The sequence below is a fragment of the Diadema setosum genome, chromosome 6 (genome assembly GCF_964275005.1).
Source record: "Diadema setosum chromosome 6, eeDiaSeto1, whole genome shotgun sequence".
Classification (NCBI taxonomy): Eukaryota; Metazoa; Echinodermata; class Echinoidea; order Diadematoida; family Diadematidae; genus Diadema; species Diadema setosum.
This window is the reverse complement of record NC_092690.1, coordinates 4,921,990-4,949,960: the sequence shown is the minus strand read 5'-3', so window position 1 is coordinate 4,949,960 and position 27,971 is coordinate 4,921,990. Positions and strand designations below refer to the sequence as shown.

At 39.2% G+C, this 27,971-nt stretch overlaps 1 protein-coding gene across 1 annotated transcript; it reads right to left on the bottom strand.

The window, feature by feature from the left end:
* Positions 1–4,775: 4,775 nt before the first annotated feature.
* LOC140229913 (TBC1 domain family member 23-like) lies at positions 4,776–27,758 on the bottom strand. Its single transcript, XM_072310112.1, has 16 exons — positions 27,709–27,758; positions 25,447–25,555; positions 23,420–23,525; positions 22,352–22,556; positions 20,087–20,210; positions 19,103–19,227; positions 15,672–15,822; positions 14,986–15,105; positions 14,330–14,425; positions 13,762–13,932; positions 12,699–12,741; positions 9,580–9,689; positions 7,995–8,113; positions 7,473–7,561; positions 6,718–6,853; positions 4,776–5,894 (listed from the first exon to the last, which is right to left on the bottom strand). Exons 1-16 carry the CDS (start codon positions 27,738–27,740, stop codon positions 5,417–5,419), a joined length of 2,214 nt encoding a protein of 737 aa, XP_072166213.1. The 5' UTR covers positions 27,741–27,758; the 3' UTR covers positions 4,776–5,416.
* Positions 27,759–27,971: the final 213 nt, after the last annotated feature.

Sequence of the window (27,971 nt, the reverse complement as noted above, 5' to 3'; positions counted from 1 at the left end):
ACAGTGGACTCTCACTACTAAGAACACTGATCTAACAAACTGTCATTACAACATCAGTTTTCTTTCTTTAAACCCTGATATAACATTTGAGTACAAAGTGACTTTACCTGTTCCACGGAGCTTCAAGTAAGTGCACTATATCAAATATTTGGAGACAGAAGAAGAGACTCTTATTTCAGATATTTCTTTAATATAAATGTGTCAAGTCTCTTTATACTATAATTTTCCACTGTACAATATTTTCAGTGTCAGCAGTGTAAATCAAAAACCTAAGTCATCCCAGCAAGTTTGCATTAGAGGACACAATAACTGAAACTCCGAAAGTTTCATTCCACGAACGATGTAACATGACGTAATTTACCTCTCAGACGTTGGTAATATCACGGATTCACGCAAGTGGAATGGTCGAGAGATAGACATATGAATGTAGTTTATTCTTGTGTTGGTTTCTTTCAGATTTAAAGTACATGTACATGTACTTCTTCACGTGTGTGTCATGTGTAAGGCCAAGAGAATATGATGACCACATTTTTATCGATCATTTGATCCTTTCCAACCACCCTGTGTGTTCATTCGTCAGTCGGGTTTTGAACAGGAAGCTACCTTTAAAGACTGAATACATAAAACGGTATTTGCAAGGTCGTGTATATTTTGATTAGTGCACGTCGCAATGCATACACTTGAGGTCTTCTCAATAAGTTTGGTGATACTCAAGTTGTACGTGCACCCTTCATAAAAAAAAAAAAAAAAAAAATGGCATCTAGTTTTGTGACATCCTTGTACGTCCATCAATAACAAGTTTTTTTCTTTTTTTTTTTTTCTTTCACAGTTTGTGCTCCTACAGATTGAAAGCACTAGTTTTTGCACTACACACATACATATTGTAACAAACTTGAACAAAGCTGATAGTCATATATATTTTTCAAACCGCACAGTTAGTCCACATGGAGCCCACAACATAACTGCCATCAACCCTCTACCATTTCCACTCCATATGACTAAATACAACCCGTGCATGATACATGCGTGATGAGATTGTTTGATCACTCTCACCAAACGATACAAATGAGCTAATCTTTGTAGTCTTGTATGACACATCAAGTTTTTGACAGCGGCTACTTGGACAGCCCCAGAGTACAGCCAACTCTCCTTGAGTTAAAAAGTTAATGTTAGTCGCATATCACCCACATTGTGAGCTTATCCTTGCATCAGAATAATATGACAAAAAAAAAATAAAAAAATTAATATGTGGCAATCAAACCACATGGATTGAACATTGCTTAAAGATACACTGACCTGGGATTCAAGAGGATACTGTTGATTGCTGCCATCTTCAAAACAAAAATCAATGATGTAAAGCTAGCTACTGTCCAGCAAAGCCGATCGCAGATGTACTGTACATGCAAGTTTCTGAAACTAGCTACAGTGGAAACTCGATATAAAAAGATCTGATATAACAAAATACATGATATAACAAACTATTGTAGTTTCTCCGGTCCCAATGAATCTATTTCCTTTGTTTTGTGTTGTCGATCGATTACTGATATAATAAATATCTGACATAGAGAACAAATTGTCTTGGTCCAGGGGATCTCGTTCTACTGAGTTTTCACTGTATTAAGTAAACTAAAGTTGTCTTTGAAGGATCTGATTGCATTAAGTGGAACCAGCCAGGTACAATGGCCGAATCAAGAGATGAACTAAGACCAACATTATTTCAACAACTACAGACATACCGCACAAAACCGTTTAACTGGGGCATTCGAAATATGGCAGATGTGTACAGCATGGGTCCATGTAACAGTGTCTTCTTGAATCCCCAGTCTTTGTACCTTCATGCCAAACTTACAGTAGTCCCATATGATACACTTAGATCATATTTATGCAGAGTGTTGATGGTACTTGTAAATCTTGATAATCCCATGCCTATTATTTTTGTTCAAAATTTTTAAGCATTTTAGTCAGCAAGGCAAATTCTACACATTGGCAAATTCCACTAAGACGTTTTCGCAACTTTTGCTACTGTGCATAGAAATTTACATACCAGTAAACCAACCATCTTGTACAAATGCATGCTGGGGGGAAAATGTGATAACGTGCTTCTGACAGACCTCTTGCCATCCGGCAGAGTGTATCTCTAGTCTTTCAATCCAGCCCTGACTGGAAGCGTGCTTGGGAGTGCCAAGTGCTATAATCAATATTGCGTTCATTAACAGTACGCCTGCTGTCAAAATGGTGTATTTCTACATTTGACCAAGAAAATAATACGACTGAACAAGAACTTTCATTTTGTGACTCCTCTGCTTGTGTGCTGGAACCTCTACTGTATCTATATGGTAATATTTGCATACAAGAGACCATGCTTTACCAACTGAAGAGTGTCACTACCAACAGAAGAGTGTTACAATGACATCGGGTACCAGTACTTTGCTTCATCAGTTGACAAAAAAAGAAAGAAAGAGAAAATACAATGCCAAAACAAAGGACTAATCATGAGACCAAAGAAAAACCTCTGTCAAACAAGTTGGTTATTGCGTTTCATTATTTCCTTAATATTTGTCCATGCTAAATCTGCATGCTACATTAATCTGTGTCGCCAGAGAAAGAACAATTTAAGCTATAAGCAAACAGTGTTTCCCAGACAGTAACACAGTTTGTTTATGTCTGCAATCTCATGACACACAACACTGAAAACTTGGTGTACTGAGATCTGAAACAAAATACTTGCTTAATAAGCAGAGTCCCAATACTGTATACGCCATATATTTCGCGAGTCTAAATTTTCGCGAGTGGTTAAATTCGCAATCGTGGAGTCTTGTACTGAAAGGAGAAATGTACACGTGTACATCACATCCACATCTGGATCCGAGGTAACATTTTCGCGTGTCTTTAATTTCGCGAACAACACCTGACTCCGAAATTCGCGAAAATAAAAACCTCGCGAAATGTTTGGCGTATACAGTGTTTTCTTTAGCCCTGATTAGATATCTCAACCCCCCCCCCCACCCATTTTGTCCACTCATATAATCACATATAAGATATAAAGAACTGCACCATCGCCTTTTCAATGTAATAGTTCTCAGCTAGCCATGTACATGCACTGAACACTGCAACTGGCTATCTATGATGGGGATTAACAATCACACACCTCTTCTTATCATACACTGCCATGAAACAATCTTTACAAATATTGCCTTCATATGGAAATTGAGAACAAGGGTAAAGGAAGTGATATACAGGATAAGTCTTAAATGAAGCTGGTATTGGTCCACTGCACTGCATTCATTATAGACCTTTTACAAATAAATGAAATGTCTTGCGGCAATTCAAATCTTTAACAAAACTTCAGTTACAACTATTAAGGTATAAAAGGAAATAGAGCAAAAAAAAAAGAAAAAAGAAAAAAAAAAGACCAACACTAGATATGATAAATGACAGAACTGAGGAACCCTCCCCCCCCCCAAAAAAAAAAAAATAAAACAAAAGAAAGACACCAGTACAACATGTGTCTTACTTTGCCACAGCTACAACTTGTAAGTTTGGAATGACAGAAGCTGAAAAGAAAAAAATAGTGCATATCAACTGAAATCTCCAGCAGGTTAAAAAAAGCTACAGGTAAGTTGGCCTCACAATAATATTAGTTCTACATGAGTATGGTTGAAATGGATACATGGTAGTTATCAAAATATTTTCTTTTTCAATGATACTTCAAAAACGGAAATCTGTAGTCAAAAGTGTCATGCTTAATTACAGAATACAGCAGAACATGCAGCATACACAATCTGCAAGTTTGTAACCTTGCCTCAGATTTTGACAATAAGCTGGATTTAACCAATGATATTTGCGCTTTCAAAGGAGCCCTTGCCACCGTCGCTTCAGACTACTGTAAATGTGGAAATTGTCATGGTGTTGAAATTTTTGCGCATTTTGTGTAACCAGAAACTAGCGCGAAAATAAAAACATGCAAACATTTTTGCTTGCCATATGTTCTAGTAGTTGATGTCTTCACTCCGCCGAATTAAAAACATGCGAAACCCTTCTTACCCAGCTGAGCGCGAAAACTTAGTCGCGCAAAAATATCCACATTTACAGTAACAATATTCTTAAATTTAAATTCTTCTGTTCTTGGATTTTTAGAAGTGTACGCAAAGGCAAAAGGAGATCTAATCATTTAATATAGTACAATGGATGTCTTGCATATTGCGACAAATGCAGAGCACAGTGTGATGAATCACATCAAAGGTACACAAGCAGTCGCTAGTGATCGGGTCCACATGCTGGTCATACACTACATGCAAATATGAGGTGATCTCATGCACCCAAGCGCAACATGGGGAGTCACACTTTGCGGTTCACTTGTCCACTCCCTGTAATGCAAATTTACTGTACATCAAGCATGAGCAAAGCTTATTATGCAGTAATCATACCTAATTTTCTCCTTTCTATTATGACTTCACAGTAGAAGAGCATTTTCATTTTCCTAGCAGATGCTAAGGTAACCTACTAAACTTGCAATTTCGAGATAGTACTCCCTGTTATACGTGTATGATCAAATAGAGTTCACACTGTGCTTCAGGCATTCTTGACTCATTGTTGTGGAAATCAAATAGTGCCCGATGGCATGCCGTCTGAGTTTTTACAGTTGGATGCGAAAAATGTGAAAAAAAAGTGTAAAAAATAAAAGCTTATGCTTATTCAGCATGTTCCTTATTTACATTTGTAAACATTCATGCATGTATTTATGTTGGAATTCATTAATTGATTTGATCGTAATTCCTACTTTCTCTTCACGAAACAGGTGCTGTATGCACTAAATTCAAAGATAAGAATTAGTGACCTACGAATACAAGTCATTCTGTATGCTTGATACATCACGCTGTTGCTCACAATTCAACTACAATTTCCCCCCACAGAGAAATTTTGCAAGAGAAAGTATCAGGGTCTGTGAGGCTTTAGCAATAATGGTCCATATCAGTTCAAGAACAGTCAAGGCTTTGATAACAATATGATTGTGACCAATTCTCAGCATCAGATACAGACTTTCAGTGGAAAAGAAAAAAAAAGATTGAAAAAAGAAATAAGAAGTCTCACCAAAGCTGTATTTCATGACAGATTCCTAACCCATTACAAAAATGCTGATGTAAGTTTCTTCTTTCATCATCTTGGAAATTCCCTGTTGGTGCCATCCAAACAGTACAACTGCACAGGTTTTCTTTTCCTATTTTTTGCATTTGCCATGCTCAAGCAGTGTGATGATATTGGGTCACAAAAACATTACATAAGAAATTGTGAACTATGCGGCAGAATTGTTAAAGTTTTTTTGCACAAGAATCAGAGACGATGGCCTTTGCAGCACCAGCCATCCGCAATGTTTCGCTCATCACTTATCGAACGAGGCGTCCACACCGAGCTGCTATTAGCTCTCCGCTTGCACCTCCTCTGTTTGGTCATCCTTCATTCCTTCGTTCTCTCCCTTGTCCGCTGTGCCGTTCGACGACTCCTCCCCCGTTCCCTTGTCCGTGTTCTCCGTCGCACTATCAGTCTTACTATCTGTCCTGGTGTCCTTGGCACTCTCTGTTTGGTCAGCGTTGCCCGTCTCCTTTGAAGATTCCTTCTCCGGCTCCTTTTCATCGATGCACTTGACGATGAGCTGTTTGATCATCTTCGTGGCCTCCGCCGCGTCAGGGATGTAGATGCGGTCGACACCGTAGACGGTGGTCTCGCCGGCGCTGTTGACGCGCCCGTAGCGGAAGGTGATGAACTCCGAGCAGCGCTTCTTCGACGTGATCCGGACGACGTCGGCGAGCGAGCGGCGCGCCATGATGTACGAGAAGCCGCGCTTGTTGGGCGCCTCCCGCAGGATGTAGAGATGGGTTGGGGTGACAAGGACGTGTCTGGTAGGTGGACAAGACAAGACAAGACATCAAGGAGTTTTCAAAACCCCAACTCTCCTCAACAGCGTTCACTTACATCATCTCTCTTCAACAAATACGCTTTAGCCCAGGGCTGCCAACATTTCCACATCAAAACCGAAGAGGTTCCACAGAATAAACATGGAGATACTTATTTGCTACTTGCACTTCAGTAAAAAAAATCATTCTAAAATCAGGGAGACTGTTCAATTCTGCTGCCACACACCGAGAAACTTGGAAAATTTTCAGCGAGAATCATACAGGAATTAGAAGACCTCCATACCGCCAGATAATCCTTCTGTGTATTACACCTCACTCACTGTCAATATCCAACCACACTGGGAGTGTGTCCTCACTTTTATGTCCTACATTGTACATGGCTGTGTACTCCAACACCGACACAACCACACTACACTATCTCTGGATGGACTGTGTGTACGTTACTGTTTCCTGACCCTATACCTACACTTACACAAGTCATATCTGGATCCATGTGCAATGAACACTAAATCCCTTACATGCTGTATACTCATCATCAAACATATGTGCTTCATTGGCACTTTTTTTTCTCTACAATACAAAAAACATTGACGCTTGGACATGATGATTGAACACCAACCATTAAAAACTGATGCTAATCTAAGGGATCTATACAGACTGTGAATTGACTTTTCTGAATGAGTGCACGAACACCACAACCTTTCATTCTAAAATTCATACTAATTGTAACTCATGCTTATGTAGTGAAACCTCACACAACACAAACACAAACACTAACACTAACACTACGACACCAAACACCCACCCTGGGAATGTCTGCCCACTGTCCTTGACTTCCTGACAGTCGAAAGCTTTGAGGACTTCTGGCTTCTTCAGCCATGTGTCGGTGCTAACAAGCTCTCTCCTCTCTTCATCCGACGATCCCGCCCCGCCGAGGCTCTCTGGTAGAACAAGGCAAAAAGACGAATCTAGACATCAATCAAGTTGACTGTAGATGGTGCTCTCTAACAATGCCAACAATGTGTGCATATTTGAAAATGATACAGACACTTAACAGAGGTGGTTAAACTTTCTTCCAGATATTTTATTTGAATGATGAAATTCTTGCGCCGAGTTGCTTTAATTGCAGCTGATTGACAAATTGCCCTATATCAACGTAAATAAGCACTTAATTGATTAGTGACAAAAGAAATCATAGGCATACACAATCGAGCAGTATTTGAACCTACAACAAACTACTGATCTCAAGACAGGTGTCTTATCTACTAGTCCGCAGCAACAAGCAAAACATCTGACCAAATAAAAAAAAAAAAAAAAAAAAAAAATAGATAGAGAAAAACACAAATGGAGGAGAAGAGGAATTATTGTCAATATCCCAGGGATGCCAGCCTTGAAAACAGCATTGATTTTGAGGGCTGAAAAGGTTTATTTTTGGTGGAAAAACAGCATTTTCCATAAAACCCACAATATTTTTGGAGAAAAACAAAACAAAACACAAAACACTGCAAAACAGTTGGCGTCTCTGATATCATCTTTCTCAGGATGTCGTGTTTGTCTCACCATTGTCGTCGTCCTCATCGCCGATGCTGAAGACAGACTGGACGTTGTTACTCCTGTATCTTTTGCCTGTATCCATGCTACTCACATGCCTGCAAGAAACAAGACATGATGCATTGCAAAGTAAGTTCACAAGGATGGTTGATGAATATAGATAAAGAGTTCTCTAAACACATCCAATAGTTGTATTCACCTGTGACAATTTCGACGACCGGCTGTCATCTTTCTTAATGATGGCTAATTGGCAACTGATGATTGGTGCCAAATCATCAGTTGCCAATTACAGCCATTGTTTCAGAAAGATGACAGTACGTTGTTGAAACTGTCACAGGTGAATACAACTATTGGATGTGTTTAGAGAACTCTTTATCAAGATATGATACAATGTGAAATCTCTAATATCATACTTTTTTCCCTTTTGTTCATAGACGCCACTGTTTCATTTTTCAGTTATATGTGATACAGAAAATGTGGCTTATTCATCCATCTCATCAGATGGAGAATGAAAACAAACAATTCACTCACTTCTCGTCGTTTGCCCCCTCGTTCTTGATGAACTCGATGACCTTGTCCTTGACCGAGGCCGACTTGGACTTGAACATGGTGGTCAGTCGTCCCATGACCGCCGCCCCCCTCTCCGTCAGCTTCTGAGGAGAATCGCCAATCTAGAATGGGAGGGGCCAAGAGTTGGAGGGGGAGGAGGAGAAGGCAAGGTCCAAGCAACATCGAATCGGAAGAGAGGAGGAATGATGAAGTAGATACGGAGAACGATGGATATGAAGATATGAAAAAGAAATACAAGATGACAAGGTTATGCAGAGAATGTTGGAAAAAAGGGAACTTAGATGGAAGTTGAAGAAGGATGAAGTGAATGGGAGGGGCCGAGAGATGGAGGGAGGGAGGGAGGAGGAGGAGGGTTCCGAGCAACGTCGAATCGGAAGATAGGATGAAGAACAATGAAGTAGATGCGGAGGGCAATGGATTTGACCAGGAAATACAAGATGACAAGATTACACAGAGAATGTTAGAAGAAAAGGAAATTAAGTGGAAATAAAGTTGAAGGATGGAATGAAGGAAAGAAAGAGGGAAGAAAGATGAATATGAGAAAGAGGAGGGGGTAGAGAAGGAGGAGATGGGGACAAGCAAAAATTGACAACGAACAAAGTGACGAGGACAAGAAAGCATTGGGGATTTGGAAGAAGGAGCAGAAATATGCAACGTGTAGATGCACAAGAAATTGGTGCAACAGGAATTACAGTTACAGAAAAGTGTTTGTGCATGTGTGTCGGTAAGAGCGGAGTGAAAGAAATAGAGAGAAAAAATATGACGGACAAATAAAAGAGGAGACATGCAAATTAGAGACACAAAAGACATGAATGGATGACAGAAAGGAAATGTGGGAAAGTGGGCAGAGAACAGATGTAGACTCATTATGCTCAGTGTAAAAGTTTACAATGTCATGAACTCACAAAACTTTGTGTCTGCAAAGTTTTCGCAGGTTTGCTCTGACAAGTGCACATTGCATCATTAGCAGAATGAGCTAAAAAGACACTTTAACTAGCACTCTAGCTTCATGTTGGGTATGAAAGATTTTTTTTTTTTTACAGGGAAATTCTTTTCTGACATTTTGTTGCTTTGTATGAAAATAGACAAATCAGAGCAGATCACTGAAAATATGGAAGCCACATCATAAACACAAGGAAAGTTAAGAACTTTTGAATTTTAGAGAGTAAAAACAAATTGGTATATCTACGGATGTACCGTAGGTAATGTAGTTGTTAGACAGTTCTTCATTGAGTTTGTACATTTTCTCACATATTTGGGCACAGATAGAACTTATCTGCTGATGAGGAGATGCAAAAATATTTTGCTCTTATTTAATACATGCCAAGAAAAAAAAATCTGAGGAAAAATTTTCCCACAAGAAAAGTGAAAATTGGTGAATGCCCGTGCATAAACTGAATTTGAGAGCTGCTCAACAACTACATCACTCCAAATTGCCAATTTGTGCACAGAAGTTCCAATTCTTGAAGAAGTTTCTATAAATATCACAGTAAGCTAGCAGCTTTTGTAAAATCATGGAGGGGGAAGAAAACCAGACAGGACCTACCCCGCTGTCGTCCGACCCTGCACTCTCTGGCTGAGAGATGATGACCGACTTGAGTATGACGGGGTCAATCATTCCCGACGTCGACTCCTTCTCGACCAGCTTCAGCAATGCTGTAAGGGAGGGAAGGGGACGTGAAATTGTTTCAGGACTGCCTGCATGTATGCTGACCACAGAAAGTGTACTGAAGCACACTCACTATAAAACCACTGTTGTGTTGATACCACTGGGAGCAGTAATCTAAAGAATGTTCAAATTATCACATTTGATGCATACATTGTATGTGGAGGTCAGTTGTATCACAAATCATCCCACCATATAACAATTTTGCATTAAAGCCTATTATATAGATCTCATGACTTTCTCAATATACCATATTTGTAGACTGTTTTTAATATTCTAGAAACAATTTCTATGGAACTATTATTCACATTTTGTATATTTAGCAATACTAAACATTGATTAGATTGATTAACATTACTTTGAAGGCAAGAAATAAAACAAAACACACAATACACAGCAACACATCTTTAGTAAAATATAAAGAGGGATAAAACCGTGGCATACTGATTGACAATGCATAGAGATCATTCTTCTCAGTTCACACATAAATTTTCTTTCTTTTTTTTTTTAGGATGCAGGAAAAAAGTATACATATCAAATATGGCAAATTGTACTGGACAGTAGCTTTGTCTCCATAACCATACATTGCTTACAAAGTGACTTAAAAGTTTTCAAACTAGCTCGCACTGAGCACAGTTTTATTCAATCCCCACATTCCATAGCATACAAACTAAACATTATTCTCCCCCATGATCATGTGTGACAGTGCATCACAAAACCAACAAAAAGTTGCATGTCCTGATTTTACGTCAGAATTCAATATAGATGAGATGGGTCAACCTTGTCAATCTTGAGTTTTTCATATTTTCGGAAAAAGCAATTTCATTTTATATCATTCTGAAGTCTGGGATCACAGAGCGAATGCAAAATTTGTATTTTTAGCAGTTTTTTCTGGAACACTTTTTTGTAGAATGCAGTGATAGAGTATGTCTGAGAGACTTCTTTTCATTTCTTAAAAACCCTTTGCACACTTCACTTTCAACTCTATTAGCTTTTGAAAGAACAGAGCTACTGCTTTGAAAGTTGGTAGTAGTCATGTGTAGAGTAGGCTTATAAAGCATGCTTGATTTCAGCTTAATCTGATAATCCCTTCATTGTTGTTGCCCTGGAGTTTCACATCCTGTTTTTTGTCCAATTCACTGCACAGTGCATGGCTCGGCAAGATTAAGAGTTTGAATGAATAGATCTCCTGTACTTCAAGCTTCCTTTCTCAGTACACACGATTCCAAAGTGTGGACTTTCTTTGCATTATATAGATGGGTTAAAAATGTCCATTTGTACAGAGTTATGCATCAGTTTAGAGCTTAGAGTCTGCTCGTTTAGAATCTGCTCTTAACTAACAAGGAAAAGTAGAAATTACGCGGTGCGTAACATATGTCCCCGCCGGAAGTAGCATTTTGTAACAAAATGTGCAATATAGGTAAAAAATCAAGGTCAAAGGTCAAAGAAGTCAAAGGTCAAAATTCTGTGTAGAAGTTTTGAAGCCCTCACCTAGTGCCATCACATAAAGCAAATGGAATCGAAATTGGGTTAGAAATGGCGAAGGAGTAGCATTTTGTAGCCAATGTACAATATAGGTCAAAAATCAAGGTCAAAGGTCAAAGAAGTCAAAGGTCAAAATTCTGTGTAGAAGTTTTGAAGCCCTCACCTAGTGCTATCACATAAAGCAAACGGAATCGAAATCGGGTTAGAAATGGCGAAGGAGTAGCATTCTGTAGCAAAATGCACAATATAGGTCAAAAATCAAGGTCAAAGGTCAAAGAAGTCAAAGGTCAAAATTCTGTGTAGAAGTTTTGAAGCCCTCAACTAGTGCCATCATATAAAGCAAACGGAATTGAAATCGGGTTAAAAATGGCGAAGGAGTAGCATTTCGTAGCAAAATGTACAATATAGGTCAAAAATCAAGGTCAAAGGTCAAAGAAGTCAAAGGTCAAAATTCTGTGTAGAAGTTTTGAAGCCCTCACCTAGTGCCATCACATAAAGCAAATGGAATCGAAATCGGGTTAGAAATGGCGAAGGAGTAGCATTTTGTAGCAAAATGTACAATATAGGTCAAAAAATCAAGGTCAAAGGTCAAAGAAGTCAAAGGTCAAAATTCTGTGTAGAAGTTTTGAAGCCCTCACCTAGTGCCATCACATAAAGCAAACGGAATCGAAATCGGGTTAGAAATGGCGAAGGAGTAGCATTTTGTAGCAAAATGTACAATATAGGTCAAAGGTCAAGGTCAAAGGTCACGACTGCAATTCTGTGTAGAAGTTTCAAAGCTCCCATGTAGTGCTATCATATAAAGCAAACAGAATCAAAATTGGCTCATAAATGACAGAGAAGTAGCAAATTGAAGATTTTGATCACACACGGACGCACACACGGACACACGGACGGACGGACGGACGGACACACGGACGGACGGACACACGGACACACACACGTACGGAGCCCGTTTCATAGTCCCCTGCTCGAACTCGTTCGGCGGGGACAAAAATCCATGTCTGCCAACTTTTTAATGGTTTTGCAGGGCTCCACACTAACTTTTATTTTTGGTGGCCCAAAGGCAAACATCCGACCTTTTTTGGTGGCCCGATCAGGCCACCACATTCGTCATTTCTGAAATTTTGGTGGCCCGACATGCGTTTTTGGTGGCCCCGGGCCACCGGGCCACCGTTAGTGTCGAGCCCTGGTTTTGTGGTGTAGGGTCACATTATGGTCTGAAGAGCTTGAAAGTATTTCTCATCTGGCAATCAAAGACAGGTCAGTGTCAGAAGAAAACAATCCACTGACTCCTCTTCCCAAGGTTACTTTAAAATTGTATTGAGAACAAACAACAGAAACACACACACACACAAACACACACCCCAAAAAAGCACACACACACAAAAAAAAAACAACAAAAAAAAAACAAAAACAAAAACAAAAACAACAATGTTTAAGAAGCTCTTAACAATTCAAAATGTGCAAGTACACAGAAAAAGTAAAATGAGGGAGAAAACTGGTTAACTCACCTGAGTAGCCTCCAGATGCCATGCTCACTGATTGGATTTTTCTCTGTAATTTGATCAAAAGTTGGAAGAACGCATACATGATGAATTTCCACACATACAATGGTATTAAATATAAAATTGATATATGCAACAAGAGAAGTATTGAGTGACTCTTTAACCCGTTGAGGGTGGTTTGATCTTGTTACAACACGCATTTCCCATAGACACTTGCCCGAGTATACTCGGGACTTGCTCTTCGCCCCATCTCAAAAGTTGCTATGAAAGCGAGTATTGTTGCAATGACAAGTGTCAATGTAACATCACAAGAATCCTGCTTCCTGATTGGCTGTTGCTGTGAGAAGTTGTAATTTTTTATCACTGCATATCACGCAGTGAAAATTTAATCTAGTATATTTTCTCCAATCAAAGGACATCATAGAAGTGTCCTCTAGAAGGCTCTGGACATAGACAGGCAAGAAAATTTTCGCGGTGTGGAAATTTTTGCGCATTTCGTGCAAGCAGAAGCTAGCACAAAAATAAAAGCATGCGAACATTTTGCATGTCGTATGTTCCACTATTTCATTTCCTGATAATGTGGAATCAAAAACAAATGAAATTCATCTTACCCAGCCAAGCACAAATAAATTATGTGCGAGAAAATATCCACTTTTACAGTATCATATTTCTGGTGTAAGTATTGTAAACACAAACAAGGCAACTGTACATCCTTTCCTTTTCATTTTGATTTCTCTATGGTAACATGAGTCTAGAGAAGATTATTCACTATTTCAGAAACTAAATAAAGGCCCTGTTACTCAACTAAAGCACAAATGAGGCAATTGTACTAATCTAGTTGTAATTTTGATCTGTCTAGAGTAACACGAGTATGGAGGAACTAAATGCGGGCCAAATCAAGGCATTGCTTCAATATACAGCATTTTCATCTTTATAGGTCTTGGCTATTAAATGACATAAGAGATCAGAAATCTCTAATGATATAGGAGATCAGAATTCTGTCTGCCAATGGAGATCGCCCTGTACCAATGACGACTGCAGCTGCTCTGGCGCCCTCTATCACCCTCACCTGGAGGAAGTTGGCGATGACCATGTGGAGGTACTGGTCCTCCTCCTCCCGCCCCGTCCCCATGAAGCACAGATGTTCCCCGGCGGCCTGGGATCCCGCTGTGAGGGCCTGCTGCTGGGCCGCCAGCAGGGCCTTGACGGCACTGGCAAACTCGGCTGGCTGCTGAAGCATCTGTGAGCACATGAGCAGAGGTCAAAGGTGAGACAGGGGAAAGTCTGAAGTGAGGTTTCACATGCTGGGGCTCATTGCATATCAACATGGTGCTCATTGCATATTCACATGGGGCTCATCACAAATTCATATGCATGCAAAAGAGTGTGGCCAATGCAGCCAGTTCCCATTTAACCAAGTCCTTGAAACTGGCAGTTATCAAAATTTTATTATAAAAAAACAATTAAGTATATACAAATTATAAAGGTACACTGGTAGGGACATGCATTAGTTCGCTGTAAAGAGAATTTTCTTATAACTGTCTTCATTATAACACGAGTGCACTGTAATGAAGATCTGCTTCATTTTGGTATCTTCTATACGTAGCTTGTTGGAAGATTATTTCTCGTAAACTTACCAAGTTGGCGTCCAGGTGGAAAGCGGTGGCAAGGTGACTCCGGTTGTACTGGTCAGCTGGGCGGCAGTCAACCACAAAATAACTGATACCGTCCCCCTACGGTCAGCAAGATGGACAGGCCGACAAGGGAAAAGACAAAGAACTTACAAGGATTACTTTTGTATTTCATTTGTAAAATCCTTGGATAATGTGAAGTAAAGGTTTGACACTGCTTATGTTGGCATTACGTGATATTCATAAAATAACGCCGAGTGAAATTTGGTGAAATTTCTGAATAAGGCAGGTACCAGGTCAGGCAAAACAAACCAACGACAGATTCCCCTCATTAAAAAACAAAACAAAACAAAACAAAACAACAAACACAGAAATTTACCAATTAGTGAAATTCACATTTTGATCTACATCAAACCAATTAAAAAATCAAATAAATACACAAAGAAACATAAACATATAAACCAGGGCTCGACACTATACCTTCTCCGAACAAGAAGTGACGTGGCCCGAAATAAAAACAAACGTAACAATCCACCTTAAATCTTAGTTGCATAATAGAGCCCCCCAAAATGGCTAGTTTTGGTGGCCACTAATGCTGAGCCTTGCATGTATACAAAAACTAATTTGATCATTGGTAACGTAATTGAGGTGGCAGATCTCACCGGTCCTTGAGTTACAGCCTGGAGCAACTCTGACGGATTGACGAGGAGACACAGTGAGCTGGGCGCTGCATCCCCCTCAGCATTCCCAGCAAAAGTTCCACCAAAGAGAGATTGGTACTCCTGTGGGGGGGGGGGGGGGGGGGGAAGTGCAGAAAGAAGGGGGAAAATCAACCCCGTCATTTTCACAGCAATGTTGTACTGCTGTGACGAATGAATTTAATTTCTAAAAGGTGATCTAAAGGGGGGGGGGGGTCAGCTGTGGGAATGATTCCCAGACAACTTCAGCACACGACAACTATTCCCCGAATTACTACAGACAGGACAATTCTCCCAGGACAAATTTTTGCAAATCAAGACTTCCTGACGATTTCGCGGAGAAACGGAGAACGGAGAAATGCATACGTGTGCGTCACATTCATATTGGGGATCAAAGTCAAAATTTTTGCATGTCTTTGATGTAGCGAATAGCGGATGACTCACAAAATTCGCAAAAATAAAAACCTTGTGAAATATTCGGCATATACTGTACAGCATATGCATTGAATGTTTAGAGACAAGTCATAAAAATTTCATGCCGCGAAAAAGGCTGTTGACTCCAATTCGCAAAAATTTCATGCGGCGAAAAAGACTGTTGGCTCCAATTTGCGAAAATTTCATGAAGCGAAAATATTGTGTAGATCACCTACCCGTCGGAATGACTGGGGCGTCTTGGATGCGTAGTACTCCGCCAGGCCAAAGAAATCCTCCACATCATCTTCCTCCAGCTGACTGGGGAACTCAGCCAGACATTTGACCAACTCTTCTCGACCTGCCTCAGTCATGCCCATGATGTGTTCCCTGTAAAGAAAAACAAAACAAAATGAAAACAAAATAACACCCCAAAAACAGAATAACAAAACAAACAAACAAAACACAAAATGGGGTTCCATCAAACATATTAATTTTACTGCCACATTCAAATTTTGTGCACACCTTTATAGCAAAGACTTTACCTACAATGTAGCAGCCAGATAAGCTTGTCTACGGTTTGGCCGACATAGCAACAACTAGTAGGCAAAGTACATACTAAGTATTGATAAAATGTACTAAGGTACATTATGTTCAGGCGGATTGAGTACTTTTTACTGGGTCCTGAGGAAAGCTGGCTATAAATGTGATTAAAAGAAAGTGCCCTGTAGATCCAAGAATACACTGGTAATGAGGTGTAATGTATTCCACTCCTGATTTTCTAACTCTGCCAGCTTCTCATGCACATAAGATTGCAACCACCAACAGAGATACATTACATTGCAAAAGATGAATGGATATCAAATTTTGGCGTGTTTAATGTGTGCATGAGCATCAGCGCGTTGTGTGTGTGCATGTGCATTCTGTAAACATGAAAATTACTCAATTAAATACTTGATGTTCGCTTTATATATTTTTCTATTAGCCTTTTGAGGACGAGTCCCGAGTATACTCCGGCAGGTGTCTATGGGAAATGCATGTTGTAGCATAATCAGTCCGTCCTCAATGGGTTATTAAAGTTGCATTGGTTAACTGGGCACATTGAAGAAGGACAAGTTCCATGACAGTTCCAATCGTAAGTGTCATAAAGCCATTATCTTAGTAGAATATGAAGAAAATCTAGACTCTTTTTCTAAATAACAGACTTGGTATAAAGACAGCATGGACTTCAGAATTTAGAGAGAATAAAGCAAGGATAAAACATGAATGAAAAGAAAATATCATACTGAAAATGCTTTTGATAAGTCAATGAAAACAAAAGTGCAATAAAGAGGCATTTGCATCTTGAGCACATGAAAAATGAGTCTGCATATTTCATGTCACTCCTTAGACATATTTCACATTGATAGAATACAAATTGCCCCTTTAACCCTAAAAGGGCCGGGGGGGGGGGGGGGGGGGGGGTTTCGCGCTCTAGTTCTGTATTGCGAGAAGGCCTCTTGACTTTCTTCGTTCTAGTCTCGCGCAACTTTTGAGACCAAATTTGCAACGTCCGTGCATACTTTTGCGAAGACACGCCCATTTCTGTAACGGAAAGTCACCCCAAACGGGCACAATTTTGTGATTTTGTGTACATTTCCTATGGAAAACAGCGTTCTGTCATGAAAGTCATAAAACCTCATTATTTTTACAATTAATCACTTTCATTGATTAATTTTGTGCTAATTATGGTACAAAAGTGGTCAGTGGGGAGGGGGCGGAATCCATCCCCCCCGGTCTGAGCATAGCCAAAAAAGCCCGGCCCCTTTGGGGTTAATGCACTGTCATCCTTCTCTTTTTATTCCCCCCACTTCCTCAACACTCTATGCAAACTGCTACACTTAGCTGTCGCATGCACAAGTATAAACTTGAAACTCTAAACACATTCATTTCTGGGAAAGCGTTTCATTTAGTTTTGTTAACCGATCAATTCAATACATTGTCCCAAGTAAATGCAATATCCCTGTCCTTCTTATTGTACTATATCCAATTCCAGTGTCTGTCTAAATCCAAACATATCATACACGACATCTGCTCACCGGCTCAACAGCTAATTACTTTGTTAGCCGATCTTCTAGTACTCCCTGAAGAGCTAAACTGCGACTTTGCGCTGTGCCAACAAATTACTATATACGCCCAATATTTTGCGACGTTTTTATTTTCGCGAATTTCGCGAGTCAGGTGCTATTCGCAAATATAAAGACATGTGAAAATATTAACTCTGATCCCAACACGAATGTGACATGCACGTATACCTTTCTCCCTTCAGCAATGTACTTTGCGATAGTGAATTCAACCACCTGTGAAATCGTCGGGAAGTCCAGATTCGCATAAAATTTTAACTTGCTAAATATATGACGTATACAGTAGACTCTTGACGTTCGTTACACAGACCCATGACCCACTTTTCACTACATACTCATCAGCTACAGCAATTGCTATCTGTAATCACTCCTCATCTGATAGGATGTAACCTGTACCGTATGTCCCCCCCAAAAAAAAAATTACAATGGGACCCTCCGCAATGAGAACTTGAATCAATCCAAATACAATTTCAGGGTATGAAACTATATCTCATTGACCACATCTTACAGAAAACCCCATTTGATTTGCTTAAGTGGTCAAAGAGAAATGAGGACTTTTGTAGAGCATGTCAGGAATCTCTTCCCTCCAAGTTCTGTCTATTGTGTTTACACATTGATATGCAGTTCCGAGAGCATCCAGGTGCTATAATTGGAAGAATCAAACTCAAGACATGCTTTACAACAATCCACATTTCTCTGTGACTGCTTAACCAAACTGAATGGGGTTTTCTGCAAAATAGAGCTAAGATGTTATACTTTAAGACCCTGAAGTAGCATTTGGACAGTTTAATCATATTGGGTGTTATCCGTGCAAAAATCTGATTGTATTTTTTTTTTTGGACATACTGTACATGACAGTTCTTATGTTTCAATATCTGCCTTGATATGTTTGTCTCTTTTCTCAACCTTACCAGTTATTTCTGATTTGAGTATAAATGATACATAGACCTAGTTGAAACGCTATCAACATTACTGCTGAAAAGATTTTCTTTTTACCATAACTGTCCATAAATAAGATCGGATGCTTGATCTGTACTGTACTATCATGAAAACTGGGTGAAAAATAAGGGACTGGAAAAGGATTTGAACCCGTGTGTCACAGTACTACTGCTTACTCGGCAGCGACACTACCACTAAGCTAAAGCAACTTTGTGCCAGTAACAAGATGATGTTAGACCAAACACCCAATGCTTCACCACCTCTTTAACCCCTGTAATAAGGATGGGCTGATTTTGCTACAACACAAATTTCCCATAGACACCTGCCCGAGTATACTTGGGACTCATCCTCAATGGGTTAATTCTATCTTGGTCTTCTTGTAATTCATCAGCCTCCACAATGGCATGCTACATAATTGAATGACATTTTTTTGGTTTCTGTTTTGTTGGTCTGTTATTGGTGTTATTTTCATGAGAGAGAAAGAGAGTGTTTGTGTCGTTATACAGGTTTTATCTTCTTTTTTTCCCCTGCTGTTTGTCACAAAGCACAGCTCTAATCTATACATCTGTGTGCAGCACGAAAAACTTGTTCGCTGCTCCCCAACTCACTTTGCATTGACCAGGATGACGAGGCCGAGGAAGAACTGCAGGAAGGGATCAGCCTGCAGGAAGTAGAGGCTCCACATGGATTGCACAATCTCCAGGCCACAGCTGCCTGCAAACACCGTGATGAACTGGGCATTGCACGACAGGAGAGAAAATCACTTACACGTCAGGAAAAACTTTATTGGTTACGGAAGTATACACCACACACACACACACACACACAAAATGATAACGATGATAATAATAATAATAATAACAATAACAACAACAACAATGATGATGATGATGATAATAATAATAATAATAATAATAATAACAATGATAATGATGATAATAATAATAATAATAATAATAATAATAATAATAATAATAATAATAATAATAATAATAATAATAATAATAATAATATTAATATAAAATAATAGTTATAATAATAATCATCATCGTGATAATAATAACAACAATTATAATAATGATGGCTTGTTTTTATAGTTCATTTCAGACTTGTTAAGAATTTCAAAGAGAGATTCAACCAACTGACTAAGAATCCCACTTTTGGCTGTGGAAAGTAAAGAAGTGACACAAAGAAGAAAGACCAATCCGACTCTGACAGGGGAATCTGGATATATAATGCATTGTCCCATATCTATGCTCCATTGATCTCAACGCATCACCACACAGGCAGCGAAGGTGTGACAAGTATCTTTTGGCTTGAGAAACTCAACAGTCCTGGATAAAAGCCAGCCAGTCAAAGGAAAAAAAAAATGTTGGTCAAAGCTCTCATTTTGTAATCGTGACTTGCGTGTCTTTAAATGCAACAATGCAAACATAATCAAGCAAGACAGACATTCATTTAGAAGTAATGACAGAAATCAGAACTGATACTCAGCCTACTTCAAACAGCAGACAGGAAGGAATACTTCATACAAGAACCATCCGACTGAGAAACTGACGAGAAGAGACCGTGTGGGATTCCCCCGAACTCACCCATTGTTTGGTGTAGGAGTCTGGAAAGATCTTACGCGTTTCCAGAAAGTTGCACAGCTCCGGCTCGTGGTACATCAGCAGTAGTCTGAACAAGTGATAAGTCCTACTCAGCTCATTTATTTCTCTGTAATGTCATTAAAAAAAGGAAGGAAGAAGGAAAACACTGAAAAAAAAAATCCCAGTATTTTCACTGTCATATTTTCTTGATTATCTCCACACTCACCATGTCTTCTGCTCATTGTGAATTGCACAGAAATACAAAAATGATATACATTACAATCAGAATTACTCACTGGGCACTAAAAAGCACAGGCAAAAAGCGGTGTTCAATAACAGAAAAATACATCTCATTGTTTCTGTTATTTTTAATTTTTTTTATAGTTATAATCACTATTACTATGATTATCATCATATATTACCATTACTATTTTCATTACATCGTTATTGCATTATCACCATCATCATCACCGTAATCATTATTCTGATTAAAACAGGATTGACATTATCCTTGTTTTATCTATCACCATTACCATTACAACTGAAGCCACATTTTCTCAGTCTTGTACATAGTATGTCCTACTCAAAGCAATGGATGTAAGAAATCATTTCACTGCTGAATAAGAAGCTCATGGCAACGAACCTTACTTTATGATTTTTGCACGTAGCTAAAATTTTGAACTGCCTTTGCTGCTGCCAGAAGTTTTGTACCTGATATGGTTTAGCCTTTTTTGAGCATACAGTTGTATTCCTCTATTTCCTTTTTGTTTACATGGTATATTGGTAGGTCTTGGGTGGAGAATCAAATGTATAGCGGTGTATCTCACACATGGAACACCTTGTTTTGTGGAAATGTTAGTGTGAAGATTTGCAGCATTATTATTATTATTATTTTTTTTTTTTTTGCTTGAATTTTCTCTCTGTCTCTTTTTAACATGGAAAGCGAGGAATGAGGTTGAGACACAAATTTTAAATGAATGACCCAGTAATGTGGGGGCCCTTACAAAGAGAAGCTGGTCTATTCAACTCAGATATATTCTGAAATGCTTGTGACAAGCCGTGTACAATATCATGTTGTAGCACACACACAGGCAGAGAATCTCAAGTGGAATGGAAGGTTAAGAAGAAGTGTACGCTTCGCTGCACATATTCTATTGTACCGGGCCAGCACCAGTCATGGTTTTTATGAATGTACCCCGGTGCACAGTAAATTATCACAAAGATAGATTCAATGACGTCAACCTTGTCTCCCCACATTACTGGGTCTTTTTTTAACCCTCTAGTAGCTGAAATACCCGAAACCGTCCGCCTTATTACTCCCTAAATGGCCCAAAACCGCCCCTCTGTTTTTTTTTTTTTTTTTTTTTTTTATAATTTTATGCTTTATCACTTTTTTGTTTTCATGTAGAATATTTCATCATGTAATCTGAAAGAGGTCAAAGTTGAACAAAAGTATGTCAGAATTATTTCTGTGACACACCATTCTCTTGACAAAGTCTTAATTTAGGCTTTTAAATAAACATAACTTATAACACACAAAAAATAAACACGCATTGAGCTTTTTTACATCATTTAGAAAATTCTCCAAATGAGAGCAATGTATTCTTATTGCTGTACCCTCCAATGAACCATAGGAAATTAGTACAGAATCATCAATTGCTATTAAAGGACAAGTTCACCTTCATTAACATAAGGATTGAGAGAATGTAGCAATATTAGTAGAACATATCATTGAAAGTTTGAGGAAAATCTGACAATCCGTTCAAAAGTTATGAATTTTTGAAGTTTTTGTGCAGTCACCGCTGGATGAGAAGACTACTGCAGTGTATGATGTCACATGCGTACAACAATATAAGGAAAATATAAAGAGAATTTCACAAAATTTCATCTTTTGAAAAAAGTACACATTCCCTTCACTCATTACTGACATATGTTATGGGTAATATTATTCCCATTGCCTTTAGAAAGAGGCAAGTCAAGTGCTCTTTTATTATGCAACAAAAGTGAAAACATGTTAAATTTTCTTTACATTTTCTTTATACTGTTGTACTCATATGACATCACAAGCCTTAGTAGTCTCCTCATCCAGCGGTTCCAACACAAAAGTTTTAAAAATTCATAACTTTTGCATCGATTGTCCAATTTTCCTCAAACTTTTACTGATGTGTTCTACTAATATTGCTGCATTCTCTCAATCCTTATGTTAATGAAGGTGAACTTGTCCTTTAAAGGGTTAAAAAGAGCTTTCACCTATCCATGACACTTTACCTGGGGACATATTTTGTCATGAGAGCATAGAAGCAATTGTATAGGAGAGCCTTGTCCATGTGCAGCGCCACCAGGGGGCCAAGGATGTCCAGCCAGCCATTGCCCGAGACGTATTTCAAACTTTTGGACTTGCAGTAGAAGGTTACGACAGACTCAAGGTCGCTCACTAACGACAGTTTTTCCTCGTCTGAATTGTCTAGTTTATCTGCAGGTTGGGGGAGAGAGAAGGAGGGTACCGTGTATGAGAGAGAGAGAGAGAGAGAACAACCCACAATTTGTGTGTGGCAATCTTGTAGCTACAGCATAGCTGAAATGTGTGCAGTTATCAAGTACTGAGCTGCAAGTTATGAGCACTTCCCTTTTCTGTATGAGAAAAACACATAACTACAATACACACTCTCAAAAATTCTTGGTGGCCCAATCAGGCAACCATAATACATGTATACTATATTTTTTAAATACAGAGTGTTGGGCTGACATCTATTTCTGATGGCCCTGGGCCACCTCTAATGTTGCTTCTTGTATGCAGAACAAGAAATTGAATGAAAATAAATAGCACTACATTTTGAAGCATCACATCTACAAACAGGCTCTCATTCTAATTCTATTCACAACCTGTATTTGATGTTCCTCGCAGGAAAATGGTGGGTAGAATAATTGTGTGACGTTACAGGAATTGTTTACCATAGGGAGCAGTAATTAAAAAAATGTTCGAGTTTTTACATTTGATACATACCGTGGGTCATTTGTATCACGAAACATCCTACCATATAAACATTTTGTAATAAAGCCTAAGTATAAGGAGATATCACCATTTTTCTTAAGAAACCATATCCGCAGACGGTTTAGTCTAGAAAGAATCGTATCATACATTGAAATTACTGTTCACATTTTGCATGATATTTAACAATACTTAACATTCATTACAATGATTAATTTTTTCCACTGACTGTTTCTATTAAATCCCTAACTCACATGTATGAACTATTTTGAAGCACTAAAAGCTGGGCTATGTTTCATCTACACCGTGTACAAATGGTAAATAATGCCATTCACTGGATTGCTCACCGACAAAATTCCTGCAATCAATCCTGAGGGTTTCTTGCTCTGGGAGGTCAAAGATGCCGTCAAACGAGGTCAGGGCGTTGGCCTTCCCAGCTACATTGAGACAGATCTGAGGTGGGGGGAGTGCATGGGCAGTGAAGAAAAAATAATTATTTCAAAGGTGTGTGATGATACCACAGAACAGGAAACTCATGTTTTTATAACCCATTGAGGACGGGCTGATTATGCGACAACATTAGACACTTGTCTGAGTATACTTGGGACTCGTCCTCAACGGGTTTAAAACAGGCTCGCTTACAAGAAGGTACCTTTGAACAAGGTGAATTTTAAAATGGGTCCCAATTTTTCTTTACTGTGCTTAGCTGGTGTCTTTTTCTTTTTTCTTTTTTTTTAAAGTAAAATATGAAGTACCGCGGGGGGGGGGGGGGGTGTTTCATAAAGCTGTTCGTAAAGTAACGATCAACTTATGAGCAACAGGTGATCAGTTCTGATTGTTTTCGTGTGTGTACATATACTTTGATATGTTTGACTACTTGCATTTGTTGGTTGTCTCATTTTCCTTATGTTGCATCCTCTTGGTACACATTATTAGGGCTCACTGTTTGCTCATTCCCCCCTTCCCTGGCTATTGCTATTTCACTCTTTTCCTTTCTTTATCCCTGTTGTTCCTTATCGTGTTTGATGTTGCCTCCCTATTCATCCTTCCCTTCAATGGTTGCCCCCATGGTCCTCAGGATCATTACTGACCCTCCTCTGCCTTTTGTCTGTCCACCCTCCTGCTCTAATCCCCCTCCCTTTACCTGTTGGGCTCCTTGCCCATGACCTCCTACCCTCTCCTTTTGTTTTCTTTGTTCTGTGTCCCTAGCCTGTCCCTGACTGTTTTTGTTATGTGAAGTCCTTATATGTGATTGCTTTCCCTGCCTGTTTGTCATTTCGCTTCTGATGAAGATTCTGCTAGGATCGAAAGCTCAGGCCCCTTGTGACTCCAGAATTTCTATAATTAAGCACAAGAACTGATCACCAGTCACTCGTAAGTCATTTGTAATTTTACAAACAACTTTATGAAACACCCCCTGGTTCAAAGTCTGAGGTAAAATCAGCAATCCTGGCAACCTCATAAGAATGGGATTTCCCTATAAGATAACATACCAAAACAAAAGGATGGATAGGGGGCTGTTTCCATTAAAACGCAATGCACAACTGTGTAGAGTAGTCCAGCTTCCAGGCTGTGAGATGCGTTCTCATTCATCAATAAGTATGTTGTATGTCCTGAGAGGTTATCCCCCTTTATGGAATGTGCTGTGTAATACCCCTTTTGTGCTAGTCAATGGGGGGGGGGGGGGGGTCACCAGTGAGATTCATGGGGGAATCAAACGTTGAACAATCCTAAAATATTTCTTTCAAACTAGCAAATGAGCTCCCAGTTTAATTTCTCTTGTCTGCTTTTTTGCAGTGGAAATACGCATTATGGTGCACGTAAGTATGAAACGGCCCAAATAACACTGTTAATATGCTGACCTTCGCTTTTCACCTGGGAGTTCCTAGGGACACTTGGGAGTTTACCAGAATGATTCGAGGGTAAAATTTCTGAAAAGTCAGCAGGCACTTAGCCTGCTAGACCTTTCATTCTATATCTCCTGGGTTTACCACAGGTGAACTCAAATTTGCTGAGGGTGAAAGGGGTATGAATGACAATAATATGAATGTAATAGCTAGGAGTATGACTGCACTTTATGGTCACAGTTTTAACATCCAAAATGACTACCTAATCTACCAGTAGCATTAATGTCTAAAATTGTATGAATTAGAAATCAGCTAAAACATGTACATGTAAAACAATTTCTCTATGAACATCTCCATTTCAAATGCACTGAACTATTTTTTTTTAAATTCTCCTTCCATCCATATTTTCTTCACAAACAAAAAGCAAAAAAACAAAACAAAACATTTATAAGATACCCCTAATCTGTTGTTGCACCACCTACAGTAGCTGTACTACAAAGGGGTACAAAAGAGTTACAAGTACACACCTTCCATGCAGATGCTCTGTAGATATTGGGAATCTGGCGTCCTTTGCAGATATTCCTGAGCGTCCCAAAGTCACATGTTTCCACTAGCGCCTCCTCTAGCTCAGAGTGCCTTGAATCACAATGAGAGAGAAAAGGAGAAATAAATCTCAGTAAATTGATACATTGAAAAGTAAACAGGCACATACAATGTAAATAAAAGAATCTATAGAGCAATCATCAGTGCAGGTCTGCCAACATTCCCACATCCAAATCAATGAGATTCCACACAGAATTCAGGGAGATACATTGTATCTGTGTGTTATATGCATTTCAATGGGCAAAAATAATTCTCAAATCAGGGAGATTTTAATATTCTGTTATTTAGACATGAACAGATTTTGACATTTTCAGGGAGACTCATCACTGAAGAATCAGAGAGATTTGGCAGCTCTGCCAGTGTTTTCGACAGGGTGCCTATTTTTCGTTTCATTTGTGTTTTTATTTTTTGGTCATTTCATTCGTTGATGAAAGGGCCCTTACTTCCTATAACACTTGCAAGATGTAAAGTCCTCTTTTGTTCTTAAGGGATAAGCACACTTGACATTCTTTAGCTGTCTTATCAATGAATGAAACTGCCCTACCACAAATAGGTACCTTGATGCAAACAGGTTTCATTACTCTAACTACATGAACAGCCTTGTACAACGCAGATATGGATGTAGTGTTAGTGGTTGTAAATTGTATGACATACATGTACACCTGTGTAGATAGACGGATCACAAGATACATGTGCAGTGGCGGATCCAGAGAGGGGCGTACCAGGCGTTCGCCCCCTCTATATTTTTTTGTTAAAACAAAAGAAATAAAAAGAAAAAAAAATAAATGGGGGGGGGTGCATGTGCCCCCTTTAATTTCTATGGAATTCCTGGATCTGCCCCTGAGAGAGAAGATAATGAGTACCACAGTGGACAATACATAGGAAGAAATATGGGAGGAGAAGTTCAATGGATCTATGTCCTGCTAAATTTGTGTGCGTATGCACGTGCATGAGGGAGAGATCAGAACAGTAGTAGATCCAGGCGGGGGCGCACCGGGCGTGCCTCCCCTTTAATTTGTTAAGGTGCCCCCTCTCTACGTATTACGGAATTCCTGGATCCGCCCCTGCAGAATTCAGAAGGAGCAAGGGAAAGAATAGGCAGAGCTAAGTGAATACAAAAGACACTTAACTGAAGTGAAAAGACAGGAAAGTGCACGCTAATCCTGTACAAAACAAATGGACAGCGCGTGGTCCTCAAGCGTATCACGCACATCACCTGAGACACGCTGTCTTTAGAAGTTGTTGTTTATCAAGTGTTTTTTTTTTTGTTTTTAGATCATGTTGTTGCCAAATTTTTACCTCCACGAAATAATCTCATTCTTCAAAATAATCCCCTTAAATCGAAAAAAAAAAACTACAACTATAATTTTTAAATCTTTTTAAAATAATAAAAATACCATTACCTCTGGAAATGAATGATGTTTCTAGGTGTAGAGTCTACCAAGTTTGTACTTAGCTCACGCTCTCCCCCTCTTTCGTATCTAGATCTACATTGATCTAGCCGGCTTGGTAGCCATTTGTTTGTTTCCATTATTATCACACGCCTTCCTATCTTCCTCTACTCTACTATCTTTGGTGAATACCATGATTTTTCTGAGATGTGGGAGGTGTATGTTGGGTGGTGTCACACAGAGTTCCGAATCCGAGATGACACTAACGACGTGACATTGTGTAGACTAACTGTTAGTGTGTGTGTGTTTATATGTGTCATTCACACATTCATATCTGACATTATGAAGACTTGTCATTGTACTTGCTCATTCATTGGCTTGACCACGCCTATAAATATCAGAATAAACAGCAAGCCTAGTTAAAAACAGAGTCTCCTTTATATCCTATTTCCCTTGCCGACCACTTCAAGTAATGGCCGATCGGGAAACAGTAGGCCGAATAAATATTCTGAGGCTGTCATTTATCGCATCGCATAATTTACTTCCATCTCGTTCAATATGCCCCTCGACCGATCTCGCATGCACAAAACACCTTCCATTCATTCAACACACAATTTGTTCCACACGCTTCGATGAATATTACCGATACGTTCGGTGACCAAAGCAAGCAAACGAAAGGCCAAGTGAATCTGACACAAAGCATGTGAGTAAATTCAAGTCAGAAATACTGATTTATGGTGTTAAATACTTTAGATATAGAGTATGGATCAAAATATTCGCGTCCTTCTGTCTTACCAGCTAGTATCTTCGCCCTCCGAAGCTGCCATTTTACCCGATGACGTTGCGGCCATATACCGGAAGTGTAGCACTGGGGGCGTACTGCCAAACTAGCGCAAATCTGTTTGATGCAGTGTGAATACTTCGTGTGTGTTCTGTATGTATCCTCACGGACGGGCGCATCTAATAGGACGGAAGAAACCAGTGCAAAAGGCAGGTAATGATCAACACACGGGAACGAATGATCGTTTATTCAGGAAATATTTCTATGGATGTAATGG

Coding starts and splice junctions, on each gene's coding strand:
- LOC140229913 (XM_072310112.1), bottom strand. CDS start 27,740: ATGGCAGCTTCGGAGGGCGAAGATACTAGCTG. Junction 22,557..23,419: donor TGATTGCAGGAATTTTGTCG/GTGAGCAATCCA, acceptor CCCAACCTGCAG/ATAAACTAGACAATTCAGAC. Junction 15,823..19,102: donor GTCATCCTGGTCAATGCAAA/GTGAGTTGGGGA, acceptor TTTTCTTTACAG/GGAACACATCATGGGCATGA.